At 39.7% G+C, this 18,559-nt stretch overlaps 1 protein-coding gene across 22 annotated transcripts in view; it reads right to left on the bottom strand.

The window, feature by feature from the left end:
- Positions 1-18,559, bottom strand: part of OBSCN (obscurin, cytoskeletal calmodulin and titin-interacting RhoGEF) — a 342,539-nt gene that overhangs the window by 114,592 nt on the left and 209,388 nt on the right. For 20 of the 22 annotated variants that reach the window (XM_074197796.1, XM_074197804.1, XM_074197798.1 and 17 more), the window contains 9 exons: positions 15,029-16,309; positions 14,232-14,510; positions 12,562-12,640; positions 11,355-11,479; positions 10,463-10,660; positions 9,738-9,770; positions 8,050-8,148; positions 5,383-5,601; positions 391-463 (listed from right to left, as the gene is read on the bottom strand). In XM_074197796.1, coding sequence (XP_074053897.1) covers positions 391-463; positions 5,383-5,601; positions 8,050-8,148; positions 9,738-9,770; positions 10,463-10,660; positions 11,355-11,479; positions 12,562-12,640; positions 14,232-14,510; positions 15,029-16,309 — 2,386 coding nt within the window. The remainder of the gene's footprint in view (positions 1-390; positions 464-5,382; positions 5,602-8,049; positions 8,149-9,737; positions 9,771-10,462; positions 10,661-11,354; positions 11,480-12,561; positions 12,641-14,231; positions 14,511-15,028; positions 16,310-18,559) is intronic. The other 2 variants (XM_074197799.1, XM_074197800.1) reach the window with 2 other exon arrangements.

Genomic DNA, 18,559 nt, shown 5'->3' with positions numbered 1-18,559 from the left:
AACACCTACTGTTTAATAATTTATAAATATTACTTACTTTGATTCTCATCACAATCTTAGAAGGTAAGAGCAATTGTTATTCTCATTTTTGCAAGTAAGGCAGGCACAGGTTAAGTGACTTGTCTAGGGTCACACAGTAAGCATCTGAGGCAGGATTTGAACTCAGGTCTTCCTGATTCCAGGTTCAGTGCTCTAGACACTGGCCCTTCTAGTTGCCTTACAGACAAGGAAGCTAAGGCCTAGAGAGCTTAAATGATTTGTTGAAGGACCTTTTTGTCACCACTTAGGCAAGTGAGTAGAAGATAGATTATTTGTTATGCTTCCCCAGGATGGTGAGCTATTTTTAACACAATTTTAGTCTCCTATTCGGGAAGATGGGCTGTCACTCACCCCAGGAGCAGGTTTGAAATCAGAGCTTCCTTGACTTTCTTCTGCCCTTTAGCTGCCCCATCTAACTCCGGAGCTGTAAGGAGATCATAGGGAGTTGTTACTATCAGTAGGGAAGCTGACACCTAGAGAGAGTGAGGGGAATATTGCTAAGCTGTCTTCAGAGACTAAAGCCAGATATGGAAAAGGGCTTTCTGTACTCCCATGCTCTTTTTCTACAGTTCTACATAGAATTTTGAAGACAAAAGGGACTTCAAAGTATCTCTACTCCCACTAATACCTGAGCAGAAATTCCCTCTACAACACTGCTGACAAGAGGTCATACAGTCTCACCAGAGAGAGGGACTTCAAAGGTATTTTTGGTGACTCTGGGGCAGTTCCACATATAAGGAAGATCTTCATTCTGTACAGCTGGAATCTGCTTCCCTGATGTTTTTGCTCACTGCCTGCTCCTAGTTCTGTTCTCTTGGATAAAGAAGAATAGGACCACCCCCTCTTGCACATGCAATATGCCCCAAAGGTATTAAATGTAACAGTAATGTTCATTTTTCCATACTCCTTCTTTGGCAGGAATCTTCTTTTCCTCCAACTTTTTTTTAAAGTTCATCTACTTTAATATTTTTTAACATTCATATTTTTAAGTTACGAAATTTCCTTCCACCTTCTCTTCCGTCAGTGGTGAACAATCAGGTTAACACTGTACATACATATTTTTGATAGACATGTTTACAGATAAGTCATTTCTGACACGAGGAATTAGGATTAAGGGAAAGAAATACATAAGAGATAATTTTTATAAAGTAGTCATCAGATTCTGAAGGGTTTTGTTTTTGCTTTGTTTGTTTTTTTTCTTCCTCTGGATTGGGGATAACATAGTCCATAGCTGGTCTCATACAGTTGTCTTAGCTCTCTGAACTGCTGAGAGGAGATGCTTCCATTGATCAACTCACAATGTTGTTGTTAATGTGTAAATTTTTCTCTTGGTTCCACTTCCCTCTCTCAGCATCAGATCCTGTAACTCATTCCAAGTTTCTCTAGAGTCTGACCATTTATAGAATAATAATATTCCATTGGGAAGTGGCTAAACATGAATAGAAATTCATGCATCATAACTTGTTTAGCCACTTCCCAATTGATGGGGCATCCCTTCAATTTCTATTTCTTTGCCACTACAAAAAGAGCTGCTATGAATATTTTGGAACATGTGGGACTTTTCCCTTTTTTTACAATTTCTTCTGGATATAGACCTAGAATTGGAATTTCTGGGTCAAATGGTATGAACAGTTTTGTTACTCTTTGGGCATAGTTCCATATTGCTCTCCAGAAAAGTTGGATCCATTCTCAACTCTACCAGCAATGCATCAATGTTCCAATCTTCCCACAACCTCTCCAACATTGATCATCTTCCCTTTTTCTCATCTTAGCCAATCTAATAGGCATGAGGTAATACCTCACTGTTGTTTTAATTTGCATTTCTCTAATCAATAATAATTTGGAACTTTTTTCATATGATTATATATAGCTTTAATTTCTTCATTTGAAAACTGTCTATTCATATCCTTTGACCATTTATCAATTGGGGAATGACTTATACCTCATAATTTGATGCAATTCTCATTATATTTTAGAAATGAGACCTTTATCAGAACTCCTAGTTGTGAAGATTGTTTCTCAGATTTCTGCTTTCCTTCTAATTCCGACAGCATTTATTTTATTTAGTGCAAAACCTTTTTAATTTAATATAGTCAAAATCATTCATCTTGCAATTTATAATGTGATCTAATTCTTGTTTGATCACAAATTTGTTCCCTTTCCATAGATCTGATAGATAAAGAATAATTCTTGGTCTATTAATTTATCTAAATCCTTTTGATCTTATTTTGGTATAGGGTGTGAGATGTGATCTGTGCCTAGTTTTTGCCTTACTACTTTCCAGTTTTCCCAAAATTTTTGTCAAATAGTGAGTTCTCTTATCCAGAAGCTGATGTCTTTGGGTTTGTCAAACAGTAGATTGCTGTAGTCATTTACTGCGGTTTCTTTTGAACTATCCTAATCCACTGATTACTCTATTTCTTAACCAGTATCAGGCAGTTTTGATGACTGCCACTTTACAGTATAGTTTTAGATCTGATAGAGCTAGGCCACCTTCCTTTACATTTTTTTCACCACTTCCCTTGCTATTCTTGCCCTTTTGCTCCTCCAGATGAATTTTGTTACCAATTTTTCTATCTTGGTAAAGTAGTTATTTGGTAGTTTGATTGGTATGGCACTGAATAAGTAATTTAAGAATTGTCATTTTTTTTATAATAGCTTGACCTAACCATGAGCATTTGACATTATTCCAATTATCTAGGTCTGACTTTATTTGGGTGAGAAATGCTTTACGATTGTGTTCATACAGTTTCTAAATTTGTCTTGGGAAGTAGATTCTCAAATATTTAATGTTGTCTATGGTTACTTTAAATGGAATTTCTCTTTTTAACTCTTGCTCTTGGGCTTTGTTGTTCATATATAGAAATGCTGATGATTTGTGTGGGTTTATTTTGTATCCTACTATTTTGTTAAATTTGTTAATTGTTTAAAAGAAATTTTTAACATGATTTTCTCGGGTTCTTTAAGTGTGCCATCATATCATCTACAAAAAGTGAAAGTTTTGCTTCCTCATTGCTGACTCTGATTCCTACAATTTCTTTTTCTTCTCTAATTGCTTCAACTAACATTTCTAATACTATATTGAATAGTAATGGTGATAATGGGCATCCTTGTTCATCTCTGATTTTATTGGAAATGCTCCAGGTTTATTCCTATTTCATATAATATTTGTTGATTGTTTTAGATCCTATTTATTATTTTAAGGAGAACTCCATTTTCCCCTAAATTCCTAGGTTTTTTAAAAGAAATGGATATATTTTATTAAAGGCTTTTTCAGCATCTATTGAGATAATTGTATGAATTGTTAGTTTTGCTATTGATATATTCAATTATGTTGAGTACTTTCCTACTATTGAACCATCTCTGCCTACCTGATAGAAATCCTACTTGATCATGATATATATTATCCTAGTAATAACTTGCTGTAGTCTCCTTACTAAAATTTTATTTCAGATTTTTGCCGCAATATTCATTAGGAAGATTGGTCTATAATTTTCTTTGTCTGTTTTGGTTCTTCCTGGTTTAGGTATCAGCACTGTGTTAGTATCATAAAAGGAATTTAGCAGAGCTACTTCTCCTATTTTTAAAAATAGTTTATGTAGAATAGGAACTAATTGTTCCTTAAATGTTTAGTAGAATTCATTTGTAAATCCATGTAGAACTAGAGACTTTTTCTTAGGGAGTTTATTGATGGTTTCTTTAATTTCTTTTTCTGAAATGGGGTATTTTATTTCTTCTTCTGTAAATCTGGGTAGTTTTTATTTTTGTAAATATTCATTCATTTCACTTAGGTTTCCAGATTTATTGGCATACAGTTAGGCAAAGTAGTTCCAAATTATCTCTTTAATTTCCTCCTCATTGGTGGTTAGTTTACCTTTTTCATTTTAGAAACTGGTGTTCTTCTCCTTTTCCATCTATCCATACTTTTGTTCTTTATGTCCTTCATGTTCTTTTCCTCCTTCAGATCTTGAGTTTAGGTTCTCAGTTTTTAGTTCTAGATCTTTTCCTCCTTTGGCAAAAGCCATTTAACTTCTCCCTATGTCCTCCCAAGTTTTCTGTTCCCAAAGTAATCTCTGACCTTATGACCCAGATCACCTTCCTCCAGTTTTTCTCTTCTTCCTTCTATCTTCTTCCTCCTTCTTTCTCTCCTCCTCTTCTTCTTCTTCCTCTTCCTCCATTGATTTTGTCTTGTCTTCCAAATTTGAATTCATATTTTTGGACTTCAAGGTCAGAGCTCTATCTACTATATCACCTAGTTTCTTCTTCTAGCATCTTACCATGCCCTGGCTTCTTGTCCCTTCCTGTCCACTGAAGGGTGATGTCATATTGGTTACCCTCTTAGAACACACTCTAGCTTATCAATGTGCTTCCAATATGTGGTTCCCAGAACTGGACACAACACCCAAGACAGCATGTCCAGAGAACAATGGTACTGTCCTCTCTCATATTGGACATTAATCTCTCTTAAGATTACTTGACATATCTGTTTTTGGAAGCTACCTTGTGCTTTTGCTTCATGTTAAACTCACAGTCAATCATAAATTCTTACATGGAGGAAGACAGAGTAGAAGCCCACACACATGAACATCAATCACATTCTCATATGGCTTGACTACAACTGATGGGACCTCATGTGTTCATTCTGTTCTTAAGCAAGTAGAGCATCATTCCTATGGTGGAAACTTAGTTTGCCCCCTAATTACAGTGGTCTCGTGTGGAAGGTGGAGGGAAAAAACAAGGTAATGGGCATCAATATGCTTCTCTACCCCATTGCCCAGAATGAGAAGCTACTTTGGTCCTAGACCAGTCATGAAGGGGAAAAAACAGAAAAACCAAAACTAATTCTGAGGCATCATTTGAGGACAGTGCAGTCCCACATGAACAAGTTAGCTAACTAGAGATGGAACATCATTTTCACTGCCTGTCTTAAAAATAATACTAGCTGTCATTTTATAAGGTTTTATAAATGATACTGATGATAACTCTAAGTCAGGCAAGAGCAGAGATTATTATCTGTGTTTTATAGATGAGGAAACTGAGGTACAAAAGGATAGTTACTTGCCCAAAGTCACATAGGCCCAGGATTTGAACTCAGGTTTTCTGATTTCAAACTGAGTGTGCTATCCATCATACCACATTATTCTCTTGGTTTGGTGCTGAATGCTGACCTTCCACTACAACCTACCTTCCAGTTCTCCTTCCCTTTAAAAGACTTCACTTGGGGATAGCTTCCCCTTTTCGCAGCCCTTGAATTATGGCCCCAAATCTGCTATGCCTGACCCTGGATATCAGAACTGGCTACAGAACCACTTTGTTTTTACTCTCCAAGGGGCCTGGACTCACCATCTGTGACTTTCAGGGTAGCAGAGCAGATGGACTGTCCAGCTCCATTAGTAGCAATGCATGTGTAGGAACCCTCATGTTGCTTCTTTATGTCCAGGAGAATGAGGCTGTGCTGAAGGTTGGAACTCGCAACCTTATAGCCTGGAGTGTCAGTTCGGATCCAAAGGACATCTTCATTGGCTTCTTCCTTTAGCCAGTTCACTGTTGGAGGTGGCTGCCCTACAGGAGACACATAGAAAAGAATAACTCCCATGGCATCAAAAGAACTCAAATCAATTCCAAGTAATCTTCTTATTGTTTTATTTAGTTCTGTATAACATCCCTTTGATTATCTGGCATAGCATGAAAACTGTACATTAATTTTGATAATGTCACTTTTATTATACTGGCATAGCCTAGACATGAATAATGAATATTCCTCAAGCTACAGTCATAGTCAGTAAACTTTTATTATGTTATGACTATCCAGGAATGTGGTAATATTCTTAAGTTGTTTTTTAATTCTTTAATAGATTACTCAATTTGGAGTCAGAGGACCTAGGTTCAAATGCAGACTTTGTGAGACTTCAGGGAAAGAACTCTTTTGTGTTCCAACTTCCAAGTTTATAAAATATATATATATAAATTTATAAAAGAAAAATAATAATATTTACCCTTGTCTGACATATATAATTATCATCAAGGTCAAAGAAGATATCTTCAAAGTACTTGTAACTGAATCTATACAGGTCTCTTCTGAGACTAGACTTCTTTGCTAGACTATTTTTTTCAATTGATATTTTATTTTTCCAATAATATATTATAGAAAGTTTTTCAACATTCATCCATAGGCATATACATATTTTTAAGTTACATAATTCCCTTCCATCCTTCCTTTCCACACCCCCTCAGCAGTCAACAATCTGGGGAATATTGTACATACAGATTTGTGTTCAACGTGTTTACGGATTAGTCATTTTCTGTATGAGGAATTAGGGTTAAGGGAAAAGAAAGAAAACTATGAGATACGAGAGAAAAACATAAGAGAAAACTTTCAAAAGTGAATGTAGTGTTAATTCAGATTCTATAGGGTTTTTCTGTTGTTGTTTTTCTTCCTGTAGATGAGGATAACATTGTCCATAGCCAGTCTAATACAGTTGTTCTAGCTCTCTAAACTGCTGAGAGAAGCTGCATCCATCAAGGTTGATCAACTCACAAGGTTATTGTTAATGTGTCTGATGTTCTCTTGATTTAGCTCTCTTAGCTCATGTGCTTTGCTAGATTAAGCCCCAGATATTTTATACATTTTGTAGTCAACTCAATAGTAGTAAGTCACATTTCAGAAGCAATTTATGATTTACAAAGGTAGTTTCCACAACACCCCAAAAAGTGGTTGTGCAGCCATTATCATCCTTATTTTACATATGAGTAAAATCAAAGACAATAAGCAAAGTGCCTTTCCATGGTCATAATAGCTAGTCCCTGAGCTAGAATTTGAATTTAAATCTCCTCCAAGTCTAATGTTCTTTCCACAGCACCATGCTGCCTTATTGAGTGTATGTGGGACATAGTAGTAAGAGCCCTGGAGTGGGAAAACCTGGCCCAAACATTCACTGGCTCTGTGATCTTAGGCATGCCATTGCCATTCTCCTCACCATCTTTTCTGTAAGATAGGAAGAAGTGTGTTTTGTATTTATTACCTCTTGAAGGAAAGTTTACCCTTGATGGTTAATCTAGTGATGAACTTCTCTGGACATCAGTAGACTAGTCCTCAATTAACAGATACTCATATTGGAGAGCTCTTAAAAGTTTGGGAGGCTTTCTAGCTTCCCTGGATTTCTTCATCTCTAAGCTAAAGTCCTGTCTTCTGTCTTTTCCCAACACCCTTAATGCTAGTGCCTTCCCTCTGCTGAGTATCTCAAATTTTACCTTTCTGTGTCTTATTGGTCATTGTTTTATTTATTTAATTATTGTGTTGCCTTCCTCATTAGATAGAGTTCCTTGAGAGTAGGGACTGTTTTTTGTTGTTTTTTATGTCTCCACTGCTTAGCCCAGAATAGCCACCTGATATCAAATGCTCAATGTCTCAGGCCCAGACAGACCTTGCAAGTTCCTGGCAAAAACTCTCCAGAATCCAAGGTCACCTTCCTGCTATAATGAGGCATCAGAGAACAGCAGAAGAGAGAGATTGAAAGAAAACAAATATCTCTATCGGTAGATAGCACTTTGCATCTCCCTAGAACACTCATTTATCATGAAATATTATGCATTACAGCTATTTGCAGTCATGTTTTATCCTTCAGTCAGACTATGGGATCCTGGAGGGTAGGAATCACCTCATATAAACTTACTGGGCGCCATATTTTAGGGATGACAGACAAGCAGGAACACATACCCAAAAGGGTATGGTTTTAGCCTAGAGAATATGCCATACAGTACCCTAGGGTTCTAGTTAGCCAGCCTTGACCTGAACAATCATCACAGAGACGAGGTCAAGGAGCCTTCTAGTAGTATGACTGTCAATTACTATCTGTGAAACCTTGGAAAATTCTCATGACCTCTCTGAGACTCAGTTTCATCAGCTGTAAAAGAAAGACAATGCATTATCTACTCCACAAAAGTGTTGGAAGGAAAGGAGCTCTAAGTTGTACAGTACTAGAGAAATGGGATTTCATCTTGTTCCTTTACCTTCAACTTTCACTGAGAGGGTGATGCTAGAGCCCTTCTTTACTTTTTTATTGGTAAATCTTTCCAGGAACCTTGGAGGTACAAGTTGTTCATGAAAATCTGCAAAGAAAAATAGATGAAAAGGTTAGACTTTTAAAAAAATAAACCAGAAAACCTAATGATAGCAAGAGATGGTTTCACTTTTCTTCATCTGACTCTGCCTCTCCCAGGAAGCCTTTCCTGATTTGCTCCAGCCTACACCCCCCTTTTCTAACTTTCAGTAGGATTGAGAATGTTCTCTGCTCAGATCCAGAAGCTAATTTGATACTTGCCTCTCCCCCTACTTTTGAAAGCTCAGATCAAGTCCCTTCCGTGATTTTCTGTCTTGTCATTGCAACTCTGGTTAATCTTCCCCTCCATTAAACTAGTTTTGTATTTCTAGTCTTCAGCACTATTGTTTACTTATTTTTTGTCTTTTTTTTGTTCCCTTTACCCTGTATGTATTGGGGGGGGACAGGTAAAAGGCAAGGAAAAGATACATGATGGGTATAAGTATGCTAAGTATGCAATTAAAGATGGCACTCCTGGGAAGTGGTCTGAAACAGTTAAAGACATTCTAAGAAAGATAAGGTAGACATATATTGACAGTGAGGAATACAAATGTTTGGCCCAAACACTGCATTGGTAGCCATGGAATATTAAGAGAATGAGAAAGCCTCCAGGGTGTGGGGTAGACCTTATCTTTATCTCTACCCTTTTTCCTATCCCTATTTGTGTTGCTTTTTTTCCCCCTCTCCTAGATTATGGATGACATGAAGACAGGGACTTTGTTTCTCAATTTCACATATATAATATATATATATATATGCATATATGTACATAAGCATATCTTTTTCAAAAATTTTTCCCTATTCTTGCTTCCCCCCCTCCACAGAAGGCAGTCTGTTAGTCTTTACATTGTTTCCATGGTATACATTAATCTAAGTTGAATGTGATGAGAGAGAAATCTTATCCTTAAGGGAAAAAATAAAATATAAGAGCAAATTTACATAGTAAGATAGTGAGTTTTTTAAAATTAAAGGTCTTTGTTCAAACTCCACAATTCCTTCTCCAGATACAGATGGTATTCTACATTGCAGATACCCTAAAGTTGTTCCTGATTGTTGCACTGATGAAATGAGCAAGTCCATCAAGGTTGAACATCACCCCCATGTTGCTGTTAGGGTATACAGTGTTTTTCTGGTTCTGCTCATCTCACTCAGCATCAGTTCATGCAAATCCCTCCAGGCTTCCCTGAATTCCCATCTCTCCTGGTTTCTAATAGAACAATAGTGTTCCATGACATACATATACTAGTTTGTTAAGCCATTCTCCAACTGAAGGGCATTCACTGAACATCCAATTTTTTTGCCACCACAAACAGGGCTGCTATGAATATTTTTGTAAAAGTGATGTTTTAACCCTTTTTCATAATCTCTTCAGGGTATAGACCCAGTAATGGTATTGCTGGATCAAAGGGTATGCACATTTTTGCTGCCCTTTGGGCGTAATTCCAAATTGCTCTCCAGAAAAGTTGGATGAGCTCACAGCTCCACCAACATACATATTATCTTAGCACATTACACATAGTTCTGTACACAGCAGATATTTAATAAATGATTGTGGAATGAAATTTATTATTTTCTTTGCCCATTTGATTTTCTTCTTACCTGAATCTATCTTCTTTTCTATTTCATTGGGATCTTAATAATAACAGAGAAGAATAAGAAATATAGTCAAGAATAGGAATCTCCCAAATGGCCCCACTCCCTTTGTTTGTACAGGTTGGATACACTGAAGAAAGGGAAATAGTATGGTTTAGTGACCCTCCCCCATCCCTCCATGGATCATTGCTGTGTTGTGGCAGAAGCACTTGTGTGACTCAATGAAACTATGAGCTATGCATGCAGGGTTACCCAAGATATACAGGAAAGTTCTGGTAAAAGAGTGATCCATCACAGAAGGAAATGGCAAACCACTCCAGTATCTTTGCCAAGAAAATCCCATGGACAGAAAGCAATGAACACAAACTTGAACAGACTTTAGAAGATAAGATGGTAGGGGACAAAAAAGTCTGGGATACTATGGTCAGTGGTCATGAAGAGTTGGTCACAACTGAATTACAATTCCAAGCATGGTCAAGGTACTCTTGGGTATGAGAATGCCCAAACAGGACTCTTGTTAGTGAACTGTTAGTAGTTGAATTCTGCTGATAGATAATAGTCCACTTTTGGTTTTCAGGTATGCTAAAGACTTTACACACACACACACACACACACACACACACACACACACACACACAGGCTTGTCTAAGAATCAGACAAACAGTTATAGCAGCATGCCAGTCAAGGCCCCATGCAAGTGGTGTTAAAAGTGTCAGGGCTGGCTAGCTTACCCTGGACCAACAGTCGGGCAGAAGAATAAGCAGAGCCCACAGCATTCCTGATATAGGCAGAATATTCCCCAGCATCTTCCTTTGTGACATTGAGGACTTCCAGTGTGTGGACTGTCTTCTTATCAGTCTTTAGGATCCGGGAGGAGGTAGACAAGGGCTGCCCATCCTTGAACCAGTAGAGGCGGGGCACTGGGTACCCTGAAATGAGAGAGTAGACTTGGGGTGCCTATCTAGAGGGAAGTGAATCTCTAAAAATGCTCTAAAGAAGAATAGTATGAAGAGCTGGGAAGCCACCTGATGTTCATCAAAGCAGGATAGTGAGTAGGAAAGTAGACAAAGACCTACCTCTCTTCTATTAACATTTTCCCTACTAACCACTAATCAAAAATTATTAATTTAAAATTATTAGGAAGAATTATTAAGAACAATAATAATGACTGACTATTTGACCACAGACAAGTCATTTCTCTTCTCTATACTCTAGTCCTCTCATCTGTAAAAATGAATGTATTAAAATAAATGAACTCTAGCATCCCCCTCATTGGTGACATTCTGGATTCTGGGTTCCTTTCAGTTCAGATAATCTACAAAAAGGAAATGGTAGAATTTGGGGGCAGTGTAAGCTGGTGCAAGATTTTGGGTCTAGGGAAGGTCACCCTAGGAAGCAGTTCATTACTTTACTTACAAATCAAGGTGACCTTTAATACAGTTTACTTGGAGTATGGTCAATGCCATCTGCTGATTCTGGCCCAGAAGGTTGGAAATGTCTATCAACAGCAGAAAGCCAGACCCTTAGAACTTCACTTTGCCTCCACACTTTGTTCCTTTTTGGGAGTTCCTGGATAGACAAAGCTTCCTTTACTACCCCCTACCATGGAGGTTCCAGTCTTACCTTTCACCTTAAGATGGAATTTTGCCAGCCGGGCACCAGGGGCAACCTTGATGTCCTGGAGCTCCTCTAGTATTTGAGGCAGCTGCCCTTCCTCTGCAGTTGATTCTGCCCCTTCTTGTTCCCTGCTGATGGGCGATTTGTTAGCAGATGTCACAGGAGGCAATCCAGAGAAGTGGAGCCCACCCCAGGAGGAAAGGCAACAGAAAATTGGGTTCAAGTCAGGGTTTTAGGGAAGGGGTAGCTAGGATAGTCATGGTTGGGGAGGGAGTGATAAAGAATGAAGTGGAGAACCTTGTAAGGTTTACTGTATAGTCAAAGATAAAGTTCTTATCTATCATTTAACTGACCCTGGGACATATATTTATTAAATAAATGAATGAACTTTTCCTGTGATGGGTCATTGATGCATGGAGGTAATAGTGGTTTCCCAAAGACTGGGTAGGCAGAACAGGTCTACCAAGATGGAGGAGCTAGGAATAGAATTCTGATGAAATTATCACCAGTCCATAAGTCATAAGAGGATGTACTGGTCTTCTGTGGCTTGAATGTTACAAACAAGAGAGACTTCCAGTCCATTAGAAAGCCTCCCTTCTTTTGCCCATGAAGGATAAATGGGAGGAAATGAATAAAACATACAAAGTATGAGGAGATGGTAGTAGACTGTGATTATTTTGGACAGTGGATGAAGTACCAACATTATTAGAATCATAAATGCATCAAAATAAGAATGAATGAATGAAGTAAATGGCACCACCAAGGCCTTATCTGGGGCAGATGGGTAGAGCTAGGACTAGGTGAGAGGATAATACTCCAGATTAGACCCTCTTCTCTCTGAACACCTTTTCACAGTCTCCTCTATTGTATTCTTATTATTATAAATCTCCAGGACCTAATCATGGGTATAACTAATAGAAAGTTGAAAGCAAATACAAACTCATCCTCCTTTGTATTCTTTGTTCTAAGACCTCTTTAAGCTCCAATAGTTCATCAGGCTCTGAAACTAAAATAGTGGAATTTCCTTCTCCTCTCCTGTCTCTCTTCTCCCCTCCTGTCTCTCTTCTCCCCTTTCTGCTTCTTCCTCTTCCTCCTCCTCCTCATAATATATATTATAGGATACTCAACCCCCACAATTATGTAGCTTTCCAGTTCTTTAGAGAGCTGAACCACAATCCTATATCCCTTGGATAAAAGTTAAACTCTTTATTACCTGGACAGGTAGCCCTGCGCACTGAAATAGGAAGAAGTCTCTGTTGCATCTGCTGCTGTATCATAGTCAGTGCTTGTCACTGGAGTAAAGAAATGAAAGAAGATCCTGGGTAAATTGGTGCCATTTTATTTATCTAGATCTGATAACTGATCCATTTAAATTTTTTTCCCTGGGGAATCAGCCCAGTGTACAAGGTCGAGAAAAGCTGGTGTTCTTGAATAATCCCTGAGATAATTCAGCTCACAGGACTGTGATGTCTAAGGGGGAAGAAAGTTAAAAATTGAGAGATCAAGTAAGGTTTTCTGGAAGTGGCGGCATTTTAGTTGGCCTTTAAAGGAGGTGGGGAGGTTATTTCAGGTATAGGACACAGGATAGTATAGTCAGGGAAGTCGGAGAACGTAAGATTTGTTTGGGAAGCTGTGAGGTTCATTTAGACTAAAACACTATAACGTGGGAGTAGGAAAGATGTGAGATAAACTTGTAATGGTGACAGGATAGGATCCTGATTATGAAAAGCCTTGCATGTTAGGTAAAGCAGTAGAATGGAGCCCCTTCTCTCAACTCATATTGGCTCTATCTAAGTCAGACCTTCATCACCTGTCACCTAGACAATAGTCTCCTCATTGGTTTCCTTGTTTTTAATCTCCCCCTTCTCTAATCCAACCTTCATACTGCTGCCAAACTAATTTTCCTAAAACACAGCCCTGAAAATTCACTCCTCCATTCAACAAATTTTCATGGGCCCCTCTTTTCTGTAAAATAAAATAAAAACTTCTCAGCCTGTCAATTTGTGACTCTTGTCTACCTCTTGTGTCTCATTTCATATAATTCGCTTTCAGGACCTTTCCATTCCAGTAAAAGTGTCCTGCTTGTTGTTTCAGAAAACAGTTCATCTTGCAGGGGTGTTCCACCTTATCTGGAATGTGGTCTGTCACTTCTTCCTCTTAGAATCCCTGGCTACCCTTAAAAGCCCACTTCAGGTGGACTACACACAAACCCTTCCTTAAGAATTTTGGGTTTTATTGCCCTATTAAGCACAAATTACTTTATAATTTCATAATATAGTATGGGTGTGTTACTCTACATATTTGTGCTATGGATATACATATGTATATATTTATACTATATAGGATATATAGTATCTATATAGCTTACACATTTGCATTTTAGACATTTACATACTGACATTAAAATATATGTTATACCCTTCAGTGGGAAATCAGTTCAGAAACTGTTAATGCTCATGTCTTTATATTTTCTAGCACGGGGACTTGCACATAGTAAGCATTTAACAAATATTTGTTGAGTGAATTGACTGGAATAATTATAGCATTGAGATCACTGGTTTGGAATCAGAAAGGCTGAGTTTGCCTAATGTTTTGGCTGATTACTATCTATGTGACCTTGGGCAAGTCACTTTCCTCGTCTATTATATGATGGAAATTGGACTTGAGAGTCTTCTAGGCTTCTTTTAGCTCTAAATCATATGAAACTTTTAGGTAATGAACAACAGAGGGGACAAATCATCTTTCTAATAGTCTTGCTTTGTCCTGGAACTTTTCCTTCCACTGCTTTCTCTTCTTCTATCTCTAATGTCCTGTGTCCTGATGGCATTACATGTGCCCTTTCCTGGCTACCCTCCTTGCCCACCCCTCCAGCCAATGACTCACGGTCTACACGGAGCTCAGCCTTGGTAGAAGAGACACCCATGTTGTTCTCAGCCAGGCAGCGGTAGACGCCCATGTCAGCAGGCACCACAGCTGTGATGATCAGCTGGTGGCCGCCCTGCTGGTCCTCATTGATCATATAGTGGTCATCCTCCTCTAGCACTTTGCCGTCTTTGAACCAGCGCACACTGGGTACTGGATGGCCAGCCACCACACAGTCAAAGCTCACAGGGTAGCCATCTTGCACCTCTTGGTTCTGGAGCTCTGTCATGAAAACAGGGGCTATAACAGAAGAGAAAATGGATAGATTAAAGGTAAGGATATGATGCCCATGACCTCTCCCTCCATCCCAAGTTCAATGACAGTATCTGCCTTCTTGGAGCATATGTTCTAGTTGGGGGATAAAACAAATACTATAACTATACAACATCAGTGTTTGAGTGGATTAGAATGGGACCAATCAAGAACTAAGTAAGGTAACAGGATAGAAAGGGCTGAGAATCAGGGAGGAGACCCTCTCTTTTGTCCCTTTGTGGCTCTGAGGCCCTAAGGATAGGAGAAAACAGATCTCCCAGCCTTGATGGATCCAGATTTCAGGGTAGCATGATAGCCATCCCAACCTTCTGAACCATTTCTGGTGGGAAGAACTCTGTTTGTCTGGGAAGGATCTGGGAAACAGTGGGGAGAAGAGCCTCCATCAATCTGGGCCAGTTATTGGGTCAGGTTTGGGTAGAAGGGAGAGGGAATAGCAAACACCACCTATGGCCACTGTGGAGCAAGGGCCTTCTCCAGTTCCCTACCTGTGTCAGAGGTCAACAGTACTGACGGGTGCTCTCTGGGGGCTGCAGGGTAGGCAAGCTGACCTGCTGGGGGTTGTGCCACCTTCATGATACGCATCTCCACCTTGCGGGGACCCTGCTCAAGGATGTTGATTTCCACTAGGATGCCAAGGGCTGAAAACATCTCTTGGAAGCGAGTGGTTGCCTGGCGGGCCTCACTGGCAGTCTCAAAGCGAATATAAATATAACGATCATCTTCACGGTAGGTTTGCCGGTCACTGGGTTCCTCCAGTTCCACACTGCCCTCCTCTGCACTGAGGAACAGCTCCTCATCAGATACTTCTGAAGCAGCCTTGGTCCGGAAGAGACGGTGTAGTCTGCGGGCAGCCTGGCGGAAAGCATCATCCACTTCGCTGCCCGATGAGCTCTCTGCCTCACTTTCAGCCCCACTGGTCACCGTGGCCCCTGTTACTGTCACCTGGGCACTATGGGAGATGCAGCCAAACTTGTTGGTCACCTGGCAGGTATAGAAGCCAGCATCCTGGGCCTCCAGGCCAGTGATCAGCAGGGAGCAGGTGCCATCCTCATAACTGTCAATGTGGTAGTGCTGCCCATCTGTCAGCTCTACTCTATCCTTTAGCCAGCAGGTCCTCATGTCCGTCTTGCTGATGGCCACACACTCTAGGTGCAGGGAGCCTCCTGCTTCCACCACAACGTCCCTAAAAGTCTCCCGGAAGCTGGGACCCTCATGTTGCTTCATCTCCTTTCTCACCTTATAGCCCTTGAAAGCTGCCTGTATTTTTACAGCAGCCTTATCCATGGAGGGATCCTCCAAAATTTCAGCAGTCAGATCACCAGGCAGCACAGGGGTGGCCACAGGCTCAGCTTCTTCACGCTCCCATGGTTTCCTGATCTTGCTGGCAGCCCCAACCTTGCTCCCAGGCTTTCCTGCCTTCTTGAGGTAGCTTACAAGGGATGGGGTGCCAGCCCGGGACTCATCATCAGAACTGGTATGTGAGAGGTCAGCCTCACCAGTGCGGGCTAGCTCATCTGGCGTGGAGTAGCCTTCAGAGAAGTCCTGGACAGCTTCCTCTACCTCTCGCCGGAGCCTCTGCAGCCGGTCATCCTCCTCAGGCAGCTCGCTGATTGAGTCTAGGGTGGGCTCTCGGCTCATGCGACGCTTTTTGGCGAGGGCCTCCCACAGAAGGTGCAGGTCACCCTCCTGGGCTGCCTCAGGGGGCAAACTGGGTTGGGCAAGGCCATCGACCAAGGCTTCTTCCTCTGGGGCCTGGGATACTGCCACTGGGGAGAAGCAGAGAGAGGGACCAGTCAGTCAACAAAAGTGTCCCAGTAAAAGAGGTCACATGCTTACCATCGACTAGCTCCTCCTTTTCAGAAACTCCCCAAATTGTGTTCCTAATGGAAGGAAGATTATTCCACCTTGTTACTTTTGGGGTCATGTTTTATTTTTTTGGTCTCTCACAATACTCAGAACACTCCTGTGTAGTATTTACACATTCAACAAAGTTTTGTCAAATTGAATTATCTACTTACTGAGGAGGAAATTCCACTGAATTCAATTCAAGTTTTTTAACAAATTATCTACTATGTGTATATCATTTTGTTGAATGCTAGAGGTTACATACAAATTTTCCTTTCATATTCTGGAGATAAGGGAATGATACCCCACAAATCTGGAAAATCTGTGTAAAATTTTTTGGCTATTCCCTCATACCACAGAAAGATTCAGAATTTTTAATTTTTCTTTAATGGGATACTTACAGTACCTTATTGTAAAATTTGGGTAAATTTATAGCATTAAACAATAAAATGTGTTGATATTACACAATAATATAAATTTATTTTGTGCATGTCTGAGTTTCAAAACTTTTTCAGTGTTGCCTATTGGCCTTTGTGTGTTATCTGAAGTTTCTGCAAAACTTTCAAAAAATATGCATTTAATTTCTTATGCTGACCCATGATATATCAAAACCATGTTAGGGAAAGTCATGATGTGGAAGGAATAACTACACATTTTAGACCTGACAAGGTTTTCTGATCTCAAGTAGTTTATGGTTGAAAAGGGGGGATAGAACATTCAATTCTAGGTCAATAAGCATTTATCAAGTGCCTACTGTGTTCAAAGTCCTTTGCTGGGGATGGGGGAAGCTCATTTAGATATGACATGACCTGGGTCCTCCCCTAACTCACAATCTAATGGAATATATCACAGAAAACTATTTTTTCCCAAAAAGATACATGGCCAAAGAAGTTCAAATAAAATGCTACAGGGGCGGCTAGGTGGCACAGTGGATAGAGCACCAGCCCTAGAGTCAAGAGTACCTGAGTTCAAATTCTGCCTCAGATACTTAATAATTACCTGGGCAAGCCATTTAACTCCATTGCCTTGCAAAGAAAAAAAAACTAAAAACAAATCAAATGCTACTTGAATTTCTAGTTCTGTGACCAGTAGGGAGAATGGGGAAAGGTCCATTAATAAAGACTATCTGGAGGATGTAGCATTTGAACTAGACTTGAATGACTTTAATTTCTAAGAGAAGAAGGGGAAGGTCTTCCTGGAATAGAGTGAATAAAGTCATGGAAAGTGTAGCTGTGTGGGACTTCATGCATTCCTGACCAGCTAGGGTAGATAGGATTGGAGGTATAGGTTGTGGTGTTTCTTCTTAAAATTTCCTCACTCTCCTTTGCCTCCATCACACTAAGTTTGTATTATATTTACCTATACACATTTATTTCTCCTAGTAGGTTACAAATTCCTTGAAGGCAGGGACAGCCATTATTCCATTTTGATGATTAGCAACAGTGCCTTCTCTCTGTATAATAATTAATAATAAGGACTTGTTAAATTGCATTGAATAAGTTTGGATGAGTAGATTAGGAAAAGCCTTAAAGATGAGGCTAAGGAGTTTGAACCTTAGCCAGGAAGTCAAAGGAAGACACTGGAGAGTCTTGATCAAAGTAGGGGATGTGAGCAAATTTATGCAGAAATATGTTTAACAATGAGAATGTCAGAAACTCAAGATTGTAATGAATCTATGGAAGCTTCCTGGAGGAAATGGTCTCAAGTTATCACTGAAAGGAGGGCAAAGCTATGGAATTTCGTGATGTCCTACTCTTAGATTTTCCCCCTAGAACTCACCAAAGAGGGCAGGGAGGTGGCACAATTATTGGATCTGGAGTTAGGAAGACCTGAGTTTTAACAATGGCCTCAGAAATTACAAGCTGTATAACCCTGGGTAAGGCACTGTCTGCCTCAGTTTTTACATCTATAAAATGGAGAAAATAATAGTAACCATCTCTCAGGATGTTGTGAGAATAAAATAAGGTATTATTTTTAAAAAGCACTTCAGGGGCAACTAGGAGGTGCAGTGGATAAATACCAACCCTGGAGTCAGGAGGACCTGGGTTCAAATCCAGACTCGGGTATTAATAATTACCTAGCTGTGTGACCTTGCGCAAATCACTTAAACCTTGCCTTGCAAAATAAAAATAAAACAAAAAATACTTAGCATGTTGCCTGCCCCATAATAG

Source organism: Macrotis lagotis, chromosome 8 (assembly GCF_037893015.1).
Source record: "Macrotis lagotis isolate mMagLag1 chromosome 8, bilby.v1.9.chrom.fasta, whole genome shotgun sequence".
Taxonomy (NCBI): Eukaryota; Metazoa; Chordata; class Mammalia; order Peramelemorphia; family Peramelidae; genus Macrotis; species Macrotis lagotis.
Note: the sequence above shows the minus strand (reverse complement) of the source record. Positions and strands in the feature narration are given on the sequence as shown.